Source organism: Giraffa tippelskirchi, chromosome 6 (genome assembly GCF_054371585.1).
Source record: "Giraffa tippelskirchi isolate mGirTip1 chromosome 6, T2T-mGirTip1v1.2.pri, whole genome shotgun sequence".
NCBI classification, from domain to species: domain Eukaryota; kingdom Metazoa; phylum Chordata; class Mammalia; order Artiodactyla; family Giraffidae; genus Giraffa; species Giraffa tippelskirchi.
In genome coordinates this window covers 165,690,897-165,714,463 of record NC_137280.1, presented here as the reverse complement: position 1 = coordinate 165,714,463, position 23,567 = coordinate 165,690,897, and the positions used below count along the sequence as shown (strand labels likewise).

Here is a 23,567-nt window from a genome sequence, read left to right as displayed (position 1 = left end):
CTGTAACAGAATGCTGTGTCTTCCTCTATCTTGAACTCAGCCTACAGTCAGGTTTGGTTTGGTTTTGATGCACATTTGGTTTGCTCTTTCTTCAAGTCCTATCTAACCCAGGAGCATCAAGCTCAGGAGTTCAGATGATGAGGCAAAAGCCTTCCCAAACCTGGCCATGCCCTTTACTGAGCGATCCTGGGCCTCAGGTTCATGGATGCTGTGATTTGGTCGGGAGGAGTGGTACAGGCTAACCCTTCCTGTTTCACCAGGACTTGAAACCTGGAGACTCCAGAAGCTTTTTCAGCAGGATGAGCCCCAAAGGATCTCTGACACATCTAGTAGAGAAGAAAGATGTGGACACCTCTTCATTCCTGAGAAGGCTCTTCATCTGTATCACAACTCAAAACCCATTAGGCTGGCCACAGGCATTTCATTGCATGTGAGGGGAACCTCAACTGGCCTTCTCTGGCTTCAGTCATCTGATTCTTATACCAGATATTTGCACTTTGGAGCACCTAACATTTCCTTTCTTGAGTGACTTAATACTAATGCAGTGATTCACTTTTCTAGCACGTAACATCATCTGATAAGTTCTGGAACCCAAAGGTGATAGCTGTTTGCCAACAACACTGCATGGATGGTAACACTGTACTATTTTTTTTTAAACACTTTAAGCAGCTCTCATGTTGTCATCACATCTATTGGGACTGTGATACACAGAACATCCTGTGACGACAGTAGGTGTGGTCTTATTATACCCATTTCACAGACAGACTAGCCAAACTTTGATCCCTGTAACACCCTCTAGGGCGGGTAGTGGGGCATGGATTCTGGAGCCAAACTGCCTGGGTTTAAACCCTGACATTGACTCACATCAGCTGTACAAGCTTGCACAAATCACTTTATTTCCCTGTGCCTCAAATTTCCATATTTGAAAAATAAGAATAGTAGTATCATACTCTACCTCAGAGTTGTCATGAGAATTAAATGAGTTAATAAACATGTAAAGCACTTAGGGGATGGCCTGGGACAAAGTAAGCACTATAGTGTTAGCTGTTACTACCATCGTTTTCCAGATGAAGCAACCGAAGCACAGAGTAACCCAGGTGATCTGAGTACAGGGTTTGCAGTCATTTCACTGTGGCTCAATGAAGACACCGGGAAACAAGGTGCTGAATGATACATCAGTCATTCATCATGTGAGGATATGGAATCCAGGCCTCTTGACTCCAGATCTAGCATCTTTCCACCTCACCCTGTAGCCCCTGGGTATCACAGCATGTGGGAGAGAACAGGTGATGAAAGTGAAAAGATGTCGACCACACAGCAGCTGGTCCCCCCTCACTGTGAACAGCGCTGAGTGTCTTGCTGAAGGACTGAGTGGCAGAAATGCATGGCCCTCTACAGCCAAGCCTGGTAGGAGGAGGAGGAGAGTCCATCAGTCGAGAAGCGTAGCTCCCTGTAAGCTCATCAAGCGGTTACCACTGTGAGCTTGGATACGTGTGTTCTGACATGAGCAAAGAAGGGCTCATCTCCCACAGGGAGTTCTTTCAGTTCAGCCCCAAACATACTAAGTATGTTTTAAGTCAGAATAATTGCCCACTCCTGCCCTGGAGAGTTTCAAAGACACAGTGACTTGCTAGAGCTCCTGAAATTGATCACTTCATCATCAAACAAGCCAGCCAGGGGAACAAACGCTTTGGCAGGAAGGTTAACAGGCAAAAAAAAAAAATGAATCATCTTATGGTTACTAATGTTTTTGCTGCTATGACTAAAGATTGCAGTGATTTTTTTTTTTTTTAGAGTTCAGATGCCTGGATATTTTACTGCTGAAAATGTTAAGCCACTGAGTTATTGTGATGATAACTGACCATGCCATGAGAGCATTTCAGGACTGTTTTTCTGTTGTTATGTGGTCAGCATTATAGATTCAGAATAAATTTGAGCGATTGCTGGTCTGCCTTCCAACGGGCAGCAGGACTGGCTATGAAGGAAGCGTTAGCTCTGCAGGCTGTAAATGTATATCATGAATGATGCCAGGATACAGATAGTACCAAACCTCTGTACGTGCTTTCTATGGGCTCTTTGTTCACTGACAAAACCCTTTAAGGCCCCCCCCGTAAGGGACCCACTTCAGCTGACCTGGGAATTCACTCTGCCTATGAAGTTAATATAGCAACCTTCCCAGTCAGAGCTTCCTGAGTGTTGCATGCAATGGAGCGATCGGATGTGATGGTTTTTAGAAGTGGCTTATTTAAAAGGCTTTGCACTTCCTTGGAAGAGGGTTTCATGTAATAGGACTAAATAATTATTACAATCAGCATCATACATATTCATTAAATAAGATTATTTTTTCAAGTACATACAGAATAAAGTATGCTAGATTTTAATTGTAAAATGGGATGGCATCTTTCTAATGCAGTGCTCCTCAGTTAAAACAAACCAGTGGTTTTTCTAAACAGCTGAATGTGTGAAAAGTTACCTGGCAATGCACAACTGGGCAAGTCTCTCCGTGTGTGTGTGTGTCCATCCATACGTGTGTGTGTGTGTGCGCTTAGTTGCTTCAGTCGTGTCTGACTCTGTGCGACCCCATGGACTGTAGCCCCCCAGGCTCCTCTGTCCATGGGATTCTCCAGGCAAGAATACTGGAGTGGGTTGCCATGCCCTCCAGGGGATCTTCCCAAACCAGGGATCAAATCCCCATCTGTTACATCTCCTGCGTTGGAGATGGGTTCTTTACCACCAGCCCCACCTGGGAAGCCCCAAGCCTCTCCTTAGGCATCTGTTCTTCAGGGCCATTAATGACTCAAACTTAGTCCCTCCCTTGGTACCAAGAACATAACTAGGTAACCTTTTGAGACCACCCAAGTTTGGGCACTTCTCATTCAACAATATCTAAAACAGAGACCAACTGTAATAGAAAACAAACAACCTTACTTAAAAAGAGCCTAAGTAAAACTAGAAACAGATTTACTTGACAATTCAATTAGATACATATCACATACATATTACAGCATCTAAAACCCAGGTGTGGTCTTATTTCATCTCTCCTCACTAAGGAATTAGTAAAGTCTTCTGGCCCTGAGTGGCTTGGATCAGAGCGTAAGTTCCCTTCTTGCATCATTCGCCTTTGGGATTCCCATTACACCTCCCGTGGGGAGTTCTCAGACTCGCTCTGCATTTTCTCAGCCTTCCCCTCTACCTGCAGAAAGTTTCCTTGAGACAGCAAGTGCAGCTGTAGGTGATTTCAGCTGGAGTCTTGCTACCCCCTGCACAATGATGCTCGGCTTTCCCTCATACTGACAGTTCTGCTCCCCTGCTGTGCTCTGCTCTGCATCTCACTCCAGGTTTGTACATTTTCTTGTCGTTAACAAGAAAATTGTTAGCTTGTGTTAGCTGTCAGACATATTTTAGCTGGAGACATATTCTCAGCTGGACTGCAGAAGGTCTCTAGGCCTCTGGGGGGGTTGGGGACAACAGAAAGACAGAGAAGATATCACTCTGGACTCCTAGTTATGACTCAGTTTTGAGCTCTAGCACATGTAATGCTATAGGTTAAGATTCTACTGCAAGTATGATTTCCTTGGCAAACAAGCAAACAGAGAGGTTTGAATACTCAGTGATCAAAGGCACTCCTTTCTTAACTACGTCACTCTCGGGTCAGGAAACTTACTATTTATGTTCACTGTTCTGATTATCTACTGCTGGGTTACAAAAGCTTCTAAGATGCAGCAGCTTAAAAAGACACCCTATTGTAAATCTCCAGATGCCATGGGTCAGAAATTCAGACAAGGTTCAACTGGGTGATTCTTTTGTTCCAAGTGCCATTGAAGGATTCGCTTGGTGACATTCAACTCTCAGGGTCTGGACGGTCCACAACAGCTCACTCATGTTACTTGATAGGGATGGTGAGAAGGGTGAGCTTAGCGGGATCTGTCAACAAAAGTTTCCACTCAAGGCCTCTCTAAGATGGCAGTGTCAGAGAAGATGGACTTCTTGTATAAAGACTCTCAGCTCCCAAAAGAGGATTCTAAGAAACAGGAAGGAGAAACCAAGAGACAAGTAGGGTTCTAAGCTCAGAAACTGAAACAGCATTATTTCTATTATCCTACTAGTTAAAGCTGCCTACATTCAAAAGGAAGGCAATAGGCCTCTCCTCTCAATGAGAAAAGTAGCATGGAATATGTGACTTCTCTAATCTACTGTAGATACAGACCTTTACATGACCTAAACGGCCACAGGGTCAGTGACTTCACTGACTTCTGATCTCAGTTCTCTTTCTGGTCTTGCATCCTATACTGGCTAAGATGATCAATCCAACTAAGTTTTCTTTACTGGCAACCTGGGTCAATAATAGCATTGTCCACTATATATTTCAGAACTAACTTCCAAGAGCAATATTTCCTACCATTCATTCCACTGTGTAAAGAGATTTGTGTTAGCTAGGGTTGCCAGATAGTATACAGGACACCTAATTAAATTTAAATTTCAGATAAACAGGAAACTGCTTTTTAGTATAAGTATGTTCCAAATACTGCATGGGTTATACTCACACTAAACAATTGTTTGTTTAATCCCAAGGCCTAACATTTTGCTGACATGGCTAAAGCAACTACATACATATCATAATCTGATAGTGGAGATAGGAATCATAGAATTCTTTAAATTCTTTGATTTTTCTTTCCTATTAGAAGAGGTTTATAACTACATTGATTAGGTGAGTGTGAAAGGAATCTAGTTCAATCTGAAATCAATCAAATCTTAGAACTACCACTTTGCTGAACTATAGATATATATGAATGGTTTTTACTCAACAAAAATTTCTGTTGAGAAGATGCTTCTATCATTCCTTTTCTAAGCTGAAGAAAATCTCTGCATTTAAAGAAGCTACATTGCAAATTTAAAGAGTCAGTCAAAAATTACCTATTGAGTGTGTATTATGTGTTAAGCCCACGACAGATGTGGTTCTTGCCTGAAAGGAGTTCAGAATCTAGGAGAGACACAGAAATGTTAACAAATAATCACAAGGCAATGTGATAAGTCTTCAAACAAAACAAGCTCAAAGTTCAGTGTATGTGGCTAACAGGACTCAGGGGATTTGGCATCATAGAGGAGGTGACGTTTTATCTGATCTTGAAAGACAAGTAGGATTTTGCAAGCAGAGAAGGAGAACAAAAACATTTTAAACAGTGTGTAGGTGTGTGTGGGCAAGGGGTGAAGGGGAAGCAAAGGACCCGCCATGCTTATGTAATAGAGAAGGTTCTGATCTAGTCAAATCTGGAAAGAAAGGACCAGAGTTCTGTTCACTCCATCTCACTCATATCACAAGTACACAGGAAGGAAGAGGGAGGACCTCTATCCAAGTCAAAGCTTGGTATCAGTTGGAGGAAGAGAAATAAGAGCTAGTGAACACAGGGCAGAACAAATAACCAAAATAAAGACAAGAGGAAAGATGTGCAACTCCTACAAGAATGAACAGTAAAGTGCTATTGTAGCTCCAGCAACTTTTATTTCATTCTTCTCTCACTGTGGCAACAGCCAATTTTCTATGTGAGGCTAGCTTGGAGAGCTGCAGAAAAGAATTGGCTGCTTTTCCATTTTGGAGATGATGAACAGAAATATTCCCCTGGTAGGTATTTCCCTGTTACACTATATGGGGGAAAATAAAGGAGCAAAAAGCTTCTAGTGATTCTGTTATAAATCCTCTGATACAAGGATCCTAAACTGGCTAGAAAGTAAAGACACTGTGCCTGCTGAATCTATTAATATGTATGCTTGGATACTGAATAGCTATAATTTATGATTAGTGATAGCCCAGAAGTGCAGCACTGGTAGGAGAAGATGGTGAGCCACCAATGTCCAAGGCTGACAGAATCTGTCTTTCTGATGTCTGACAGGCCTTCAATTATTTACTGTGTAATTCAAAACCTATGTTATAAGCTTAACTATGAAAACTTGAAAGACACAATGAGATAGCATTGCATACCTATTACAATGGCTCAAATTAAAAAACACTGATAAGGATGAAAAGTAGCTAGAACATTTAAATTTTGCTGGTGGGAATTCTACTCTGGAAAAAAACTTGGCTGTTTCTTTAAAAGTTAAACTTACAGGTAGGTATTTTTCCTAAAGACATAAAAACTTACATCCACACACAAATCTGCATATGAGTGTTTATAGCAGCTTTTGAACTGTGGTGTTGGAGAAGACTCTTGAGAGTCCCTTGGACTGCAAGGAGATCCAACCAGTCCATCCTAAAGGAGATCAGTCCTGGGTGTTCATTGGAAGGACTGGTGTTGAAGCTGAAACTCCAATACTTTGGGCCACCTCATGTGAAGAGTTGACTCACTGGAAAACACCCTGATGCTGGGAAGGATTGGGGACAGGAGGAGAAGGGGACGACAGAGGATGAGATGGCTGGATGGCATCACCGACTCAATGGACATGAGTTTGGGTAAACTCCAGGGGTTGGGAGGCCTGGCATGCTGCGATTCATGGGGTTGCAAAGAGTCGGACACAACTGAGCGACTGAACTGAACTGAGCAGCTTAATTAAATACTAAAAGCTAAAACAAACCAAATGTCCATCAACTGATAAGTAGATAAACTATGTTACCAGTTGATATATAGCAATTTTATAAAAAGGTCTAAAGATACACAAAACAATAGGGGTGAGTCTCAAAAGCATTATGCTAAGAGCAAAAAAAGACTCAGGTAACTACATATGAGACTTCCCTGGTGGTTCAGTGGATAAGAATCTGCCTCCTAAACCTGGGGACATGGGTTTGATCCCTGGTCCAGGAAGATTCCACATGTCAAGTAGCAACTAAAGTCTGTGTTCCACAACTACTGAGCCTGTGTGCTGTAACTACTGAAGTTCACATGCCTAGAGCCTGTGCTCTGCAACAACAGAGCCACTTAAATGAGAAGCCTGTGTACCGCAGTGAACAGAGGCCCTGTTCACTGCAACTAGAGAGAACCCACACAAAGTGACAAAGATCTAACACAGCCAATAAACAATCTAAAAAAAAAAAAGAAAGAAAGTACACAGTGAATGATGCAATTTATGTGACATTGTAGAAAAGGGAAAAACTAGAAAAAAATCAGATCAGTGGTTGCTGATCGCTGGAGGTGAGGGAAGGGAATTTACTATAAAGGATCATGAGGAATTAGCCTTTATATTGATTTTCGTGGTAGTTACATGATTGCATACCAGCTTTCCTGGTGGCTCAGTGGTAAAGAATCTGTCTGCAATGCAGGAGACCTGGGTTCTATCTCTGGGTCGGGAAGATTCCCTGGAGAAGGAAATAGCAACCCATTCCAGTATTCTTGCCTGGAGAATTCCATGGACAGAGGAGCTGGTGGGCTACAGTCCATGGGGTTGCAAAGAGTCAAACATAGCTCAGCAACTAAGCACGCACATAATTGCGTAAGTTTGTCAAAATTCCTCAAACTTTACACCTAAAAAAATGTGAATTTTACCATCTATAATAAACAGCAACCAAATTAACTTGTATATCTAAAACAAACAAACAACAAAAAAACTTTGAGAGTTGACAGAGGCATTATCGTGAATTTTTATTTGACTATTTCCAGCTCTGAAGGCTTTTGATCTTTAGTCTTTTATTGACTGTAACTTGTACCCTATAGTTCTTATCCAACATTCAAGTAGACTTGAATGTCTCTTAGTGATATTTATACAATTTTGAGAGAATTAAGCCCTATTGGCTATGGTACCCACTGTATGTAATGAACAAATTTCTCTCCTATGCATCTCTGAAGGGATTGAGGATATAGTCATTTACATCAGTTTCTGTTTTATGGCTAGGAGGAGGAACTCCAACTGAACCTATAGCTTATAGAGATTAAAACGGCAAAAAAGAGACTACTTGGGGATATTCATACAGTGGTAGCCCAAGTAAGTCATGGATTTTAAGCACGTCTTCATTTCATGAAGTAGTTCTAAGTACCATAGACGGGAAACATGGAAAGACTTATTTTACTACTTTTTCTCTGCACCAGTCCTTTTGCTTACTTAGTAAGTACATTGACAAGAACAAGTCTCAAAGCACAAAACCCAAACTAATTCACCAGGGCAGCCAACCTTTCCCTTCCAAAACAGGTTTCTTATCTCCTTTGTTTTGTTAGTCCTGGTGGTGGGATGTACAATTCCTGAGGTGTTCCTCCAGTGGACTGGGCAGCACTTCTTTTATGAATAGCTAATCTAAATCAATAAAATGCTCATCAAAGGAGCAGAAAAAAAACTAATCAGTCTTGACAAATACAACGAAGGAGTAACCTTTAGACTAATTTCCTCCGGTAACATCTGAGGCAGGTCAGGAGGCATCTGGCACCAAGTTTACAACCAAGTACTCATCAAATGAGAGGCAGGGAGAAAATTAACCTTAAAATCCATGTAGCATGGAAGTTATAAAGCAGAATCTTGTTTAGGCAAAATTTTGACTTGTGGTGCTGTGGATGTGTTTGTGAGCTGCTGGTTATAAATATTACTTTACATCATTTATCATTTATATTATGCTGGTCTTCCACCCAGTGACTTCCCTGGTGGCTCCGACGGTAAAGCGTCTGCATATAATGTAGGAGACCCTGGATCGATCCCTGGGTCAGGAAGATCCTCTGGAGAAGGAAATGGCAACTCACTCCAGTATTCCTGCCTGGAAAATCCCATGGACGGAGGAGCCTGGCGAGCTACAGTCCATGGGGTCGCAAAGAGTCGGACACGACTGAGCGACTTCACCTTCACTTTCTTTTTCCACCCAGTGACTCTGGTAGTAGGGCTCTTAGGAGTGGTGCAAGCTCCAACAGAGCAGAAGGCGGCGTGTGGTGGAGCAGGCAAGAGGGTCACAGCCAACGTGAGGCATGGAACACAACTTTACCAAAGGGTAGAACATTTCGATGTCTCCCAGCACTGTGATTTGCTCTCCCGACCATTTCAATTAGCTACTGGAAGCCACCATCTTAAAGTGAATTTGCTAGAATATTTCAGTCTTTTTACCCTGCCTTCTCTTTGGGGGCCCTGTTGATTTTGATCCTAGATACTGAATCAACTGACAAATGAATAGGCTTTCCTATAAAGAGAGAATTCCTCTGCTCTGTCTTTAATCTTTGACATACACACACATGCATGCACCTCACTTAAGGTCCTGAGAGCTTTGTAGTTTTCATCAATCTTCCCCCTTACTGAAACTGCTTAAAGTAGTTAATATCTGGACCCATTATTTAAGACTTTGGCATTATAACTTTGGTATTCATTTTAATTTTTCAAGTCCTAAACATTTAGTTACAGATTAAAGACCTTCATCATTCAATTCATAGCCAGTAGTTTCCGGAAGTTTGTTTGGATTTGTCCTCTGACACTGGAAAATGACATTAATATTTCTAAATTATAAAATGAATTAATAATAATAGCTAACCACGTGCCAGGCTCTGTCCTAAGCACTTACTTATACTAGCATCTATGGTCTTCACAACAGTCCACTGAAGTTGGTACAACTACTTTAGCGATGGGAATGGAAGTCATACATCCTTGTGCATAAACGTGTCTCTGCCATTTAGTTGACCAGTAACACTTATCCCATGTTAGACAATGAGAAACAAAAGCTGCCAAATAGCAATTTGAAACAAAGATGAATGGACTGAAGTACCTGGCAAGAAGAGCCTGCATTACTTTGATACAATCAGTTGTCACCAAGCAGCAACTAGAAGGACTGGATTTAGAGCCAAAGAAGAGAAAGGCACCATTCTGAGTCCAGGCCCCAACACTGCAGATTGCTTCCATCCTTTCTTTGCAAATGTCACTTGCAGGTTTAATGTCAAGGATAATACAGAGAATCTGGCTTCCAAAAATATCTAAAGAAGAAGTGTAAAAAGATTTCAATGGGCCTAGGGTCAGCCAGCAAACGTAAGTTCAAAGTGTAGTGAGACTTCTGTTGCCTGTATGTTGTGGTCAGACAGGAGTCTGCCGGAGTAAGATGTATGTGAGTCAGATGCCTCCACGTCTTTCTGTGCTCTGAGGGCACAAGCACACTCGCTACAGAAAGGACCATAGGCGATGAGCTCCAGTCATTTCTAACTTGCTCCTGAGCTTTATATTTGAAAACTATTTCCAGTTCTGCCAGTTACATGAGAGATACAGTGAGCTGAGAAGAAATGTCTTCCTGTGGCTACTAGGATTTTGAGACCTTGGAAGACAGGCACGGCCATATCACTACCCAAGAAAAACAGAAGACAGAATAAAACAAAATAGAAACAAGATAGTTATTTCAGACCACCTGAGCCTGGTCCATCCTTGGCTCCTCTGTCACAAGCAAAGCACACCTTTCCAATTCCTGCTGCTTCAGATTATCTTCCTGCTTAGTCAACTACAGGACATGAAGAGAGGGTAAAAAATATGCTGCCAGCTGATGCAGCTCCTGCAAGCTGCCACCCCAAGAACCGTGTTTCATGTCAAACACCTCTGGTGGATCAGGGAAACACAGGCATTATACTGGAGCTCCCTGACCACCAGCAAAATGCCATGGTGGCCACAGACCCATGAGACACAAACATGCGTACATCTGGCTTGACGTGGAGAAAAACCTTAATCAGGGTAGAAATAAGAAATTATCTGTTAGGTAACTTCCCTCCCTAACCCAAATTTTCCCCCTCAGATTATTCTTTTATATAGAGCAACTGTTACCTGAATTTCTCTTTCAAAACTAACATTCTGGGAGAGGACAAGCAACCAGCACCATATTAACTCACTGCTGAAAACTTTCTGGCTGATGTTGACCCTTTGTCAAATGCCACATTTCAGTGAGTAAAGGACCTATTAAAAAGAGAGAGCTTCTTAAATATTAGTTAAAAAAAAAAAAAAGAACTAACTTCCAACCTATGCATTAGAAAGACTTTCTCAGAAACTATACGTCATTGTTCACAGTGAAAATATCCTCTAGCCCTAAGACTCTGAGTCTACATGGGACTGACATGGGAAGACATAAAAATAATTCAAAAGAACACAATATCCAATTATAAAACACTATCTAATATGGAGGAGCAATAGAAAATTATTAATTAGGGTGTAAGAACCCTAATCATGGCATCCGGTCCCATCATTTCATGGGAAATAGATGGGGAAACAGTGGAAACAGTGTCAGACTTTATTTTTTGGGGCTCCAAAATCACTGCAGATGGTGATTGCAGCCAAGAAATTAAAAGACGCTTACTCCTGGGAAGGAAAGTTATGACTAACCTAGATAGCATATTAAAAAGCAGAGACATTACTTTGTCAACAAAGGTCCATCTAGTCAAGGCTATGGTTTTTCCAATAGTCATGTATGGATGTGAGAGTTGGAGTATAAAGAAAGCTGAGTGCCAAAGAATTGATGCTTTTGAACTGTGGTGTTGGAGAAGACTCTTGAGAGTCCAACCAGTCCATCCTAAAGGAGATCAGCCCTGGGTGTTCATTGGAAGGACTGATGTTGAAGCTGAAACTCCAATACTTTGGCCACCTGATGCAAAGAGCTGACTCATTGGAAAAGACCCTGATGCTGGGAAGGATTGGGGGCAGGAGGAGAAGGGGACGACAGAGGATGAGATGGCTGGATGGCATCACTGACTCGATGGACATGAGTTTGGGTAAACTCCGGGAGTTGGTGATGCACCGGGAGGCCCGGCATGCTGTGATTCATGGGGTCACAAAGAGTCGGACACAACTTAGCTACTGAACTGAGCTGAACTGAAGAACCCTAAGAAGGTGGTCAGCAAGCCATTATGAAATCTGAAGTTGGGCCAACGTTCTAGGTTCCTGTCTCTGCAAACCAGTCAGTCTATGACGAAAAATGAGAAGCAGATAGCCAATATATCATGTCCTCCAAACCCACAGTATTGCAATAGTTTCGATGTAATCAACACAATGGAGCAGACATTCGCAGGAGAGACTTGATTCACCCAACAGCTAAGAGTTTAGAAGCTGACCAAAATACCTTTGCTCAGTTTTTCTCACAGGATTCTCAGTTTATCTGTTACTACATATTTTCAGCCACTTAATTAGTATAGATTCACTCTTTCAGTTGTTTAACAGGAAAGAAAAATTACAAAACCCTGGCCTACGTACTCTGAGAATTTATCCTCTAGATACAGAACGATGCTTCAGTAGAAAATCATATGAAAAGATGATAAAGCAATAAACAAAGAGGATAAAGAATTATAAAACAACAACCATGAAGTTATCTTAAAAATTAAACACACAAGAGCCAAAGATTTGCATAAAAAAGCAATCAAACTGAGATAGGTTGAATCAGAAGAGAACTCCTGAAGGAAGAGAGTTTTTGGACACATTTTAAAGGGACTTGAAGACAGCAATTTTCAGAGAGAAGAGTGGAAAGTACCAGCAAAAGCAAAGATACTGTATTTTTTTCTAGTGGAAAACTTGGGTGTAGAGCAGTAAAAGAGGATTTACCCAAACCAGAAAATGTAGCAAACCCCATAGAAGGAAATAGTGTAATGAAGAATCTGTAATCCAACTTGAGTTCTGTATGTTGGGTGATTTTACCCTTGAAACAATATAGTTCTTATGTAAAAAGTACTATTTAAAAATTTATATAAAACTTTAGCTATTTTATAGCATTTACTTTCCCTCTAGTTGTAAAAGTAAAAACTGCTCATGGCAGAAAAGTTGTATACAAAAAAGAGGTTTAAAATCCTCCATAATATCATTGTTTAGGCATAACCACTGTTAGGGCTTCCCAGGTGGCCCCATGGTAAAGAATTTGCCTGTCAATGCAGGAGACACAGGAGACATGGGTTTGATCCCTGGGTCGGGAAGATCCCTTGGAGGAGGAAAAGGCAACCTAGTACAGTATTTGGCCTGGAAGCAATTTCATGGACAGAGAGCCTGGTGGGGTCGCAAAGAGTCAGACACGACTGAGCATGTGTATACTGTTAACACTTACAGCCTTTCCATAATTTTACCATGTACGTGTATCAATAATATGTCTTACTATAACATAAAATTGGATATCTCACTGCACATATTTTGTATATTTTTTCACTTTCAATATTTTAAAACTAACATCTGCTTTATAGGACTTTTTCTGTTGCTCTGTTTCATTAATGTGTGTTGTTGTTTTTTTTCTAATTCCCATTTTGTTTGGCAAGTAAGAGCAATTACAAAATAAAATCCCTAGTTTTATAGTCTGAAAGTAATAACCCTTAGCTGAATTAATCTCTTATCTTCATATTGGCACATTTTGGTTTCCAAGACTAAGATATTCAGAGGTAAATTTTTACAGATGGTTGGATGGCATCACGGACTCGATGGACGTGAGTTTGAGTAAACTCCGGGAGTTGGTGATGGACAGGGAGGCCTGGCATGCTGCAGTCCATGGGGCTGCAAAGAGTAGGACACGACTGAGCAACTGAACTGAAATCGTTGATGCATCCTGATCTGAGCAGCAACAAAGGACTAACCCTTTATTACTTGTTCCAAATTTCTTCTGGGCTTCTATAGTGTTCCTGTTTCACTTTGGAAACTAGATGTCTTGTCTTTAAATTAATGAGAAGTAATTTTCTTTCCCATTGTCAGTGTCATTATCAAATCTCATATGAATGCACTGAATCACACCAAGGGCATAAAGTCCCCAGTGAGCCCACTGATTCAAAATGCTGCACTGGGCCACTTTTCCACTGCTCCCTAAGTATTGTGACATGGACCAAAGTCCAGCATGCCCCTTCCAAAATCAGCTTATCCTGCTCACATACAAAAGCAGTAGTTCATTTTTACTACATTACCATGGGTGGTGTGGGGCATACAATTCAAAAGAGAGATTTAAAAATTACCATTATGTTAAATCTGGCTATTCAAGATGACAATTCTTTTTCTTCCTGAAAAGGAAGTTCTATCCATTTGTGTAGTTGAGTCTCTTATTCAAACGTTCTATCTATAGCTTGCTTACTTCAGTATTCACCATAGAAACAGACATAGAGAACTACCTTATCATTTTGTAGTGAGTGTTTCACAAATAAAAAAGGTACCATTGACGAATGTTTCCCTATTAACTGATGAAGCTTTCCTCTGGAGATGCTTAGCAGCCTTTGGCAAGATGTCATGAGCAGACAAATATTTTATGCCTGGCTCTCCTGTTTCTGGAAACTTAAGGCAATGTTAAGGAGATGGAGCATTTCAATGAAGATTAAGTCCAGGAAAGATGGTATCTATGCTGGCACAAGGCAGAAGTGGGTACCTTCCTCTATCGTGTAGAGTAGAATGACCCTTCCAAAACTTGGTGACTAGAAATGTTCAATGAAAAGCTAACAATCTTGGCTGATGACTTAGATTTTTAATTGTAAAATGTACAGAACATATTGCTTACACAGGCCACTTGTGAAAGTATTACAAGATGAAGTATTTTCAGACCTCACAAAAATTGCTTGTCTGGATTACTCCATTAGACACCACAAAGGGAAATTTTCAGACTGGCAATTTCCTCTTGTGCATAGCAATATGTGCTCATTCTCTGTAAATAGGGAAAAAGAAACCATATTTTTTCTCAACTTCCTTGGCACTGTGACTAGAACTGGTTCAACTGGATCGATACCAGTCAAACAAAAGCCTTCACTTTAAAACCAAAAGAAATAGGGTTTGCAGAATTCCAGGAGAAAACTTCTGAAGTGAGTTATGTTGAGGAAGAATACTGCTAAATTTTAAAACTGTAATAAGAGGCTAGTTTTCTTTTCCCAGATTTCTTCCCTGTGTCTCTTCAAACCACTCAGTAAGTACACAAAGGAGCAAGATACAGAAACGAAACAAAACAGAACAACCCCTCCAAAATAGAAAAGACTTAACCCAAGTCAAGCATGGATACAAAGCAAGAATTCCCCAATTTTTTGAAGTTATAGCCAGTTGAACATTTCAGGGAACAGTATAGTATGAATCCTGAGTCACTATGAATTGATTCAGTAAAAAGAGTATTTTAATAGAATGAAACTTACAAATAATGTGACATTTACTTAAATTATGCATCAAGTAGGTGGTAATGATGTCTAAGCTTAAGAAATACACATATTCTAAATACTATTTCAGTTCCGTTCAGTTCAGTCACTTAGGTGTGTCTGACTCTTTTGACCCCATGGACTGCAGCACGCCAGGCCTCCCTGTCCATCACCAACTCCTGGAGTTTACCCAAACTCATGTCCATTGAGTCGGTGATGCCATCCAACCATCTCATCCTCTGTCGTCCCCTTCTCCTCCCACCTTCAACCTTTCTCAGCATCACGGTCTTTTCCAAGGAGTCAGTTCTTCGCATCAGGTGGCCAAAGTATTGGAGCTTCAGCTTCAACATCAGTCTTTCCAATGAATATTCATAACTGATTTCCTTTAGGATGGACTGGTTGGATCTCCTTGCAGTCCAAGAATCTTCTCCAACACCACAGTTCAAAAGCATCAATTCTTTGGTGCTCAGCTTTCCTTATAATCCCACCCTCACATCCATATATGACTACTGGAAAAACCATAGCTTCGATTAGGCAGATCTTTGCTGGCAAAGGAATCTCTCTGCTTTTTAATATGCTGTCTAGGTTGGTCATAACAGCATAGCCAAATTATATGCTTCTGGAGTTTTCTGGAAGAAGAAGAAACAACTGAATGGAACCACTGAAGAGTAATGGATCCATTATACATGGGAATCTACAGAACTGGGCCTGCTTGCTTTGGGAAAAGGGGACTCCAGGGACTACGTGTTCAAGAACTAAGAACCCACAGATGCTCTCTCCTATCCCACAGTCACCTTCCCTCAAGGCTACCTTTCTGCCCACCTCTGGCGAGCAACATTCATGTAACAGGCATACCTTGGAGAGGTTCAGTTCCAGACCACTGTAGTAAAATGAATATCGCCATAAAGCAACATGAATTTTTTTGGGTGTCCTCGTGCCTACAATAGTCATGTTTACACTACACTGTAGTCTTTTAAGTGTGCAACAGCATTATATCTTTTAAAAAAACATGCACACCTTAATTTAAAAAATGTGTATGTGTGCTCAGTTGTGTCCGACTCTTGGCGACCCCATGGACTATATAGCCCGCCAGGTTCTTCTATGAGATTTTCCAAGCAAGAATATTGGAATGGATTGCCATTTCCCCCCTCCAGAGGATCTTCCCAACCTAGGGATTGAACCCACATCTCTTGCATCTCCTGCACTGGCAGGCAAATTCTTTACCACTACACATTTACTGCTTAAAAAAAAATTGCCAACCATCATCTGACAATGCAGGCTTGCCACAAACCTTGAGTTTGTAAGAAACATAGTATCTGTGAAGTGTAATAAAGGGAAGAACAACTAATTGAAATGGTATGCCTATACATTCCATGTGACCAGTGGCCACTGGAACTGGGCAGCATGGCAGAGATGTCTCCCAGACAAAGAAAAAAGTCAGGAGGAGTTGGCTACTGTTTGCTCCCCTCCCTCCACACACACTTGAATCTTTCACTCAAGCATTAATTCAACAACTATTTGTAGAGAATTGTATCCATCAAGTCTCAGTAAGAGATGTCAGACAACCTGACTCAAACTGGCTTAGTCAAAAAAAGGAACTTACTTTTTCCTGTAATTGAACAGTCCAGGAGTATACTGGCTTCAGGTGAACTGCTCGTATCATCAGAATCCTGAGTATCTCTCATCCCTTGACTTCTCTTCCTCTGCGTTGCCTTATGACAGTACTTTGTGAATTGTTAAGTGCTAGACAAACTACTAAAAGGTAAAATTCTCCCAGTTAATAGTCATCATTTTCTCCTACCTTTATTATTAATTCTAAACTAAACACAATCATCTTGAGAGAACATTAACCTATTCAGTTCAGTTCAGTCGCTCAGTCGTGTCCGACTCTTTTCGACCCCATGAATCGCAGCACGCCAGGCCTCTCTGTCTATCACCAACTCCTGGAGTTTGCCCAAACTCATGTCCATCGAGTCAGTGATGCCATCCAACCATCTCATCCTCTGTCGTCCCCTTCTCCTCCTGCCCCCAATCCTTCCCAGCATCAGGGTCTTTTCCAATGAGTCAGCTCTTTTCATCAGGTGGCCAAAGTATTGGAGTTTCAGCTTCAACATCAGTCCTTCCAATGAACACCCAGGGCTGATCTCCTTTAGGATGGACTGGTTGGATCTCTTTGCAGTCCTAGGGACTCTCAAGAGTCTTCTCCAACACCACAGTTCAAAAGCATCAATTCTTCGGCGCTCAGCTTTCTTCACAGTCCAACTCTCACATCCATACTTGACTACTGGAAAAACCATAGCCTTGACTAGATGGACATTTGTTCGCAAAGTAATGTCTCTGCTTTTTAATATGCTATCTAGGTTGGTCATAACTTTCCTTCCAAGGAGTAAGCGTCTTTTAATTTCATGGCTGCAGTCACCATCAGCAGTGATTCTGGAGCCAAAAAAAAAAAAAATCTGACACTGTTTCCACTGTTTCCCCATCTATTTCCCATGAAATGATGGGACCAGATGCCATGATCTTAGTTTTCTGAACGTTGAGCTTTAAGCCAACTTTTTCACTCTCCTTTTTCACTTTCATCAGGAGGCTCTTTCGTTCTTCTTCACTTTCTGCCATAATGGTGGTGTCATCTGCATATCTGAGGTTATTGATATTTCTCCTGGCAATCTTGATTCCAGCTTGTGCTTCTTCCAGCCCAGCGTTTCTCATGATGTACTCTGCATATAAGTTAAATAAGCAGGGTGACAATATACAGCCTTGACGTACTCCTTTTCCTATTTGGAACCAGTCTGTTGTTCCATGTCCAGTTCTAACTGTTGCTTCCTGAGCTGCATACAAGTTTCTCAAGAGGCAGTCAATAGGTAAATAAGTACCTTGAGGAATAAAAATGACCACACCCTTAAATGAAATGGAGGCAATTTAGTCTGAATCAGAATCACTGTGGTGGAGCTTCAGCATTTTTAGCAGCTCTCTAGATGACACTTCTGAATAAGATCACTAGCCTGCATAGTCAACAAATAGCACTGAGAACTAGCTTGCCGAAAGTTGTGGAATGTTTAAAAGAATTCAGTAGTTATTGTGATATTAAAAATGTATCTAAATTATACTACTGTAAAACTTTTTATTTGAAGAGTCCTAAGAATAGATACTTCAAGTTTTCAAAAACACCTAGGACCCACAGAATTCTCAAGTGAAAAGTGAAAGTGAAGTTGCTCAGTCGTGTCTGACTCTTTGCGACTCCATGGACTGTAGCCTACCAGGCTCCTCCATCCATGGAATCTTCCAGGCAAGAGTACTGGAGTGGGTTGCCATTTCCATCTCCAGGGGATCTTCCCAACCCAGGGGTCGAACCCAGGTCTCCCGCATTGAGGGCAGACGCTTTACTGTCTGAGCCACCAGGGAAGCCCAAAGAACTCTCGAAGCTTTCCTTAAATTTCACTTTTAATGTCTATTCCCACCTTCAGATAACTTTTACTCACATATAATTTCAGGGTAATATCCAGAGGAAACTTGAAACTCCTGCTCTATTTTAAATATGTTGGGGTATTTTTGAAATATCCATATGTTTCTTTTTTTCTTCCAGTGTTCCCTTCTTTCCTTTACTTCATTCAAAGAAAGAGGATGCCTAAGAGGGGTAGTGAAATAAAGGCAAAAAGCAGAAAAAAATCTAAGAGTCTTTCTGACTTTTGTTTTCAAATGTTTAAAAATTTAAATAGAAAATATCTGGGATAGAGAAAAATGTTTGAAAGAAACAGGAAGATGTAACACTTCTCACCTCCATTCACCCCCACCACACACACACAGATAAAAACAGAAATGAGTCCCCTAGGTGATGATAACAGTAGAGATTTTGGAAGGTTCTATAAGGATGACATGATCACATGACTCTTGGCAATAAAGCAACACTATGGTGGACCTAACTAGATGAGAACATAGAAAGTTCAGAATCTCCCATACTTTTCTCACCCCCACACAGAAACAGTTAAAATTCTCCTGAGTCCCATTAACCCACTTCCTCCAAAAGTGGTACCTGGAGGAACTGAGAGACATGTGGATACAAACAGGATAATTTTGGACTATCTTGCCTCAGCTGACTAAAACTTTTCTCATTTGCCATGTGCTCTCTTCTGGGGGGAAAAAAAATGGACTTGATAAATATAGACTACCGTTTGGAGAGTGCAGGACCACAAAACTGGACCCATTCATTTGCAAAAGATAATGTATATATTTTACAAAGGGACAGGAAAGAAGTCAGGGACTATCGACAAAGTCTTCATATCTATTCAGATACAAAATATGTTAGTATACTAACACACGTGTGTATTAGTTATCTATTGCCGCATAACAAATTACTCCAAAACTTAATGGCTTAAATTACAATGACTCTGTATTATCTCATACAGTTTCTGTTGGTCACAAATTTGAGTGACTCAACTGTGTCATTTTTGGCTCAGGCTCTCTCATGAGTCAAAATGTCAGTTGTGACTACACTCATTTGACAGCTTAACTGAGTCTGGAAGATCTACTTCCAAGACTAGCAAAGTTCACCTTGGCTCTTGGCAGGAGAGCCTAACTAGTCTCCATAGAGTTGCTTGAGGCTTCTTCCAAGGTGGTGGTTGGCTTCCCTCAAGAGAGAGACCTGAGAGAAGACAAGGTAGAAACCATAATGTGGCTTTTATCACCAAGCTTCAGAAGTTGTACACTTGCCATTTACTCTAGAATTCCAACGGTTACACAGGTCAAGCCTACTGATTGTAGTAGAGGATTATCCAAGTTGAAAATATTACACGATATGGCTCATTAGGAACCATCTTGGAGGCTGGCTACTACAGCTTGCTACTTTGTCATATTTCCACTAGGGAATAAAAGAGGCCTGCCTCAAATGAAAAAGAAAACATTCTAATTAAATGTCATCCCTGTCAGTCATCTCAGATATAAAAAGGCAGGCAGTTCACTTCATTTTCAAAAGGAAACAATGAGTTAGGCTGTACTCTTTGAACTTGACACTGAATAAACTTCTTTTTGTCCGTTTTCCAAAGAGAAGGCATCAGGTGCATATGGGAAGCTTCACCTTTGTGGCTTAGACCAAAGAAATAAAAATGAAACCTCATGAGTAAAGCATTGAGAAACCAGCATGGATAATATCTGATTTTTATTTAATACTATTTTGAATGGAAAACAAAAGGGGCATTGCTATAAAAACTCTTCAGATTAATGTCTGTTTCTTAAAACCCTGAAACTTTCACTTATTGCTCTATGAAAATATCCGACTAACTTAGGACTTGGCAAGGAGAAGGGCGTTTTTCCCAATCTTTGTCCAAGAATTTCCAGCAGTGACTGGTGTGTACCAAAAACTAAGGGAGAATCTGCCCACCCCTATCCCTGTGCCCGAGTATTGTATAAGCCCCCCAAACCTGTATGTAACCCTGGAAAGCTGGGCAGAAGCTCAAACAGCACAATGAAGGCATGAGCTAAAATTAAGATGCAGAAAAAAATGTAGGTTATATTTGTTTCACACATGTCTAAAATACTAAGTATTCTGATAAAAATGAAACCAATGCTTGAGAGATGAAAAAAATCACTAATGCTAACTACATTTAAAAAAAAGAATGGGTAACTTAACCCATTTTGCTCACACCATTTAGTCAACTCAATTTTTCAAAAAATCTTCAAAGAAATTTTTAAATGAAAGTAGATAGCAGAGTTTTGCCTCTATTAAAAACAGATATTATAAAACAAATCATTTGTATGCCAAGAACCACACTAGGCATCTTTTTTCATCTCACTTGTCTCCCAACAAACCTGAGAATTGTGCATTATTATTTCCAATTTTCATATGAGAAATCTGAGAGTCAGAAAGTTTAAATAACTTATCCAAGGATATTTATTAAAGCCAGGTGAGAATTCCTGACTCCAAAACCTATTTTCATTCCACTAAGCACACTGTCTCCAGTACAGTGGTCTCCTTCTTTGAACAGAAGCAAATTTCAAATACATTGAGGAAAATATTTACAATAGAAACATCATAAAAATATCATATGTACAACACAGAAGGGGAAAAAAAATCATTATCAATCCTAACCAGTACCCACTATACCCAACATACTCTCAGATTAAGATATTATTTATGTATTTATTTATATGCATTGGTATATAAGTATATATATATATATATGAAATACATATATATCTCCAAAATTAAGCAATGTGGCATGGCAACAGCAAGAATAGGACGTGATACTTGACCACATGCTGCAACTCATGCCACAACTAGAGACAAGCCCTCAGGCTGCAGTGAAGATCCTGCTTGCCGCAACTAAGATCTGACCTGACACAGGCAAGTAAATAAAAGTAAGTAAATAAGAATGTGACACTTGAAATGAAAAATTCCTTACCACAGATGGGCTTTGCAGTCCCAGGTACTGACTGAAAAACAGGTCAAACCACATGTAAGGGAAACAGTCTGCTCATTAACCAGTTCACCCCCAAAAAAAACCTCAGCGGCCTTCATTCTATAATGTATTCCTTACCTCCCATATTTCCTCACTCTCATTTAGTTGCAAATTCAGAAGGAAAACTCAACTCTGAGAACTTTGAATGTTTGTCCTTAATAGCCAATCACCTCTTCATCCGTGTTTTTAATAGAGAAATAAAGGCGCGGGAATTCAACTCTTCCTAAGCCACACAAATGGAATTTGCCAAAGAATTTTGCTTCATGACTCCATGTACATATAGTACTTTACTTGTCCTTGTAACTTAGTCATATGCCCAAAGTTTCCCAGGTTTTTGGAAAATGAGGCAGCTCACACGCACACACAAATATTTTAAGGTTCTAAAACAATGCAAAAGTTTATTGTTTTATTACCTTGACTTTGGAGTTATAAATATATAATTACTATTTTATCAGATCATTCTGTGCAGCTGTGTCACTGCTCAGAAAATTTTGAAATAGCTTTTTGCAAAACAGAGAGAAGGCTGCAGGAAATATCTTTTAAGTGGTTAGAATTCAGCTCTCAGATGAATTCTTTTAAGTACTGTTGTACTTTACCAGTAGCATGCTGGCACTGGTAAGAAAACAAAAATAATTATGCAATTATTATGAAACTCTGTGCTTAAGAGTACTTTTTACTTCCCAAAAGGGGAACAGGAAAAAAAATAGTCCTTTGTCTCCTGTAGATTTCTCCAAAATATTTGAAGATATATAAGAAAATTTATAGCATTAGGACAACATGCTTCCAAGATTTGCTTGCCCTTGACAGATTTGCTGTGTAATTTAAAAGCCAAAATCTTTTCCACAAAATAGGAAAGACTGAAATCCCATCTGAAACTCAAAACAGCTTTTTAAAAAGAGAAAAATTTTAAGTTTAATATATTTATTTTTCATTTTATTATCTTCAGCATTTTGTAAAGTATTAAAAGCAGAATTACCACTCAAAAACCCCACCATAAAAAGGTTTTCTGCTTCCAGCACTACAGAAAATATTTTTTAAAATATTTTAAGATTATGAAACAATGCAGAAATAGAATTACTTTTAAAGAGACAACAGAAATGACTGCTCTTTAAATACTAATCTAGTAAATTCCCTAGTTATTTGAATTTTTAAAATTTCTTAGAAAAGTGCCACTGTCTATACAAATGTGTTTTTATTTTATTAGATGTGTCTGAGCTTTCATTAGAATCTAGAATAGAAGTATATAAAGTTTCAATTTCCTTATCTAAAGTGCTTTCTATAATTCCTATATTCAACAGAGGACTAATGCAAATATAGCTGGGGTTACATGGAATCACTTAACACCCCAGGAAAGAATTTCAGGACCTGCTTTTTGGTTCTTCCCAATCACTTTCTTTATGGGTTCATTTCACATCGATCTCACACCTTGGAAAAATACAGGTCTAAAGGGTCACTTGAAGGAGAAATTTTCCTCTTTATAATAAGGAATGGAAATTGAGGACTTTGACACTGTCATAGAAATGACTCTTTGCAAATAGTGGGCCTATTCTAAGCCAGAATGAACTGGAACAATGTTGTCTTTTTCTTTTCAAATTATGAGATTGGAATACGGACAGAGAGAAGATCTGGTCAAGATGGTGGGAAATAGAAAAAAAATGTGTCTGAGAGAATTCCCCCCACTTCTGCCAGCAAGCCTCCATTTCTGGGGCTTCCCCTAGTGGCTCAGGTGGTAAAGCATCTGCCTGCAATGCAGCAGACCTGGGTTCAATCCCTGGGTTGGGAAGATCCCCTGGAGAAGGAAACAGCAACCCACTCCAGTACCCTTGCCCGGAAAACCCCATGGACAGAGGAGCCTGGTAGGCTACAGTCCATGAGGTTGCAAAGAGTCAGACACGACTGACTTCACTTCACTTTCTGGCAGCAAACTGTATCACACAGCTTTATTCCAAAGAGATGTTTGTCTTTTCCCTCAGGTGCAAAGATACATAGCCTGTTGAGAGCTGGAGAGAAGAAAGGTAGAGAAAATAAGAGTAAGAAATGGATCATTTGACTATGATTCTTACTTTTAAAAAGTTTAGTTTCATACTGGAAATTATGGCACACACAAATATTTTTAAAAATCTAGTTTTCAAAG

General features: G+C 40.1%; 1 protein-coding gene across 8 annotated transcripts in view; it reads right to left on the bottom strand.

Annotated features, from left to right (window-relative positions):
* Positions 1-23,567, bottom strand: part of LOC145509620 (uncharacterized) — a 533,964-nt gene that overhangs the window by 176,602 nt on the left and 333,795 nt on the right. The window contains exons 7-8 of one of the 8 annotated variants that reach the window (XM_081498843.1): positions 19,530-19,620; positions 18,405-18,606 (exon numbers count right to left, since the gene is read on the bottom strand). The exons of 6 other annotated variants lie outside the window; for them this stretch is intronic. In XM_081498843.1, the coding sequence (XP_081354969.1) occupies positions 19,555-19,620 (66 nt within the window). In that variant the 3' untranslated portion in view covers positions 18,405-18,606; positions 19,530-19,554. Of the gene's footprint in view, positions 1-18,404; positions 18,607-19,529; positions 19,621-21,376; positions 21,408-23,567 lie in introns of those variants that run through there. One more of the 8 variants, XR_014056247.1, reaches the window with a different exon arrangement.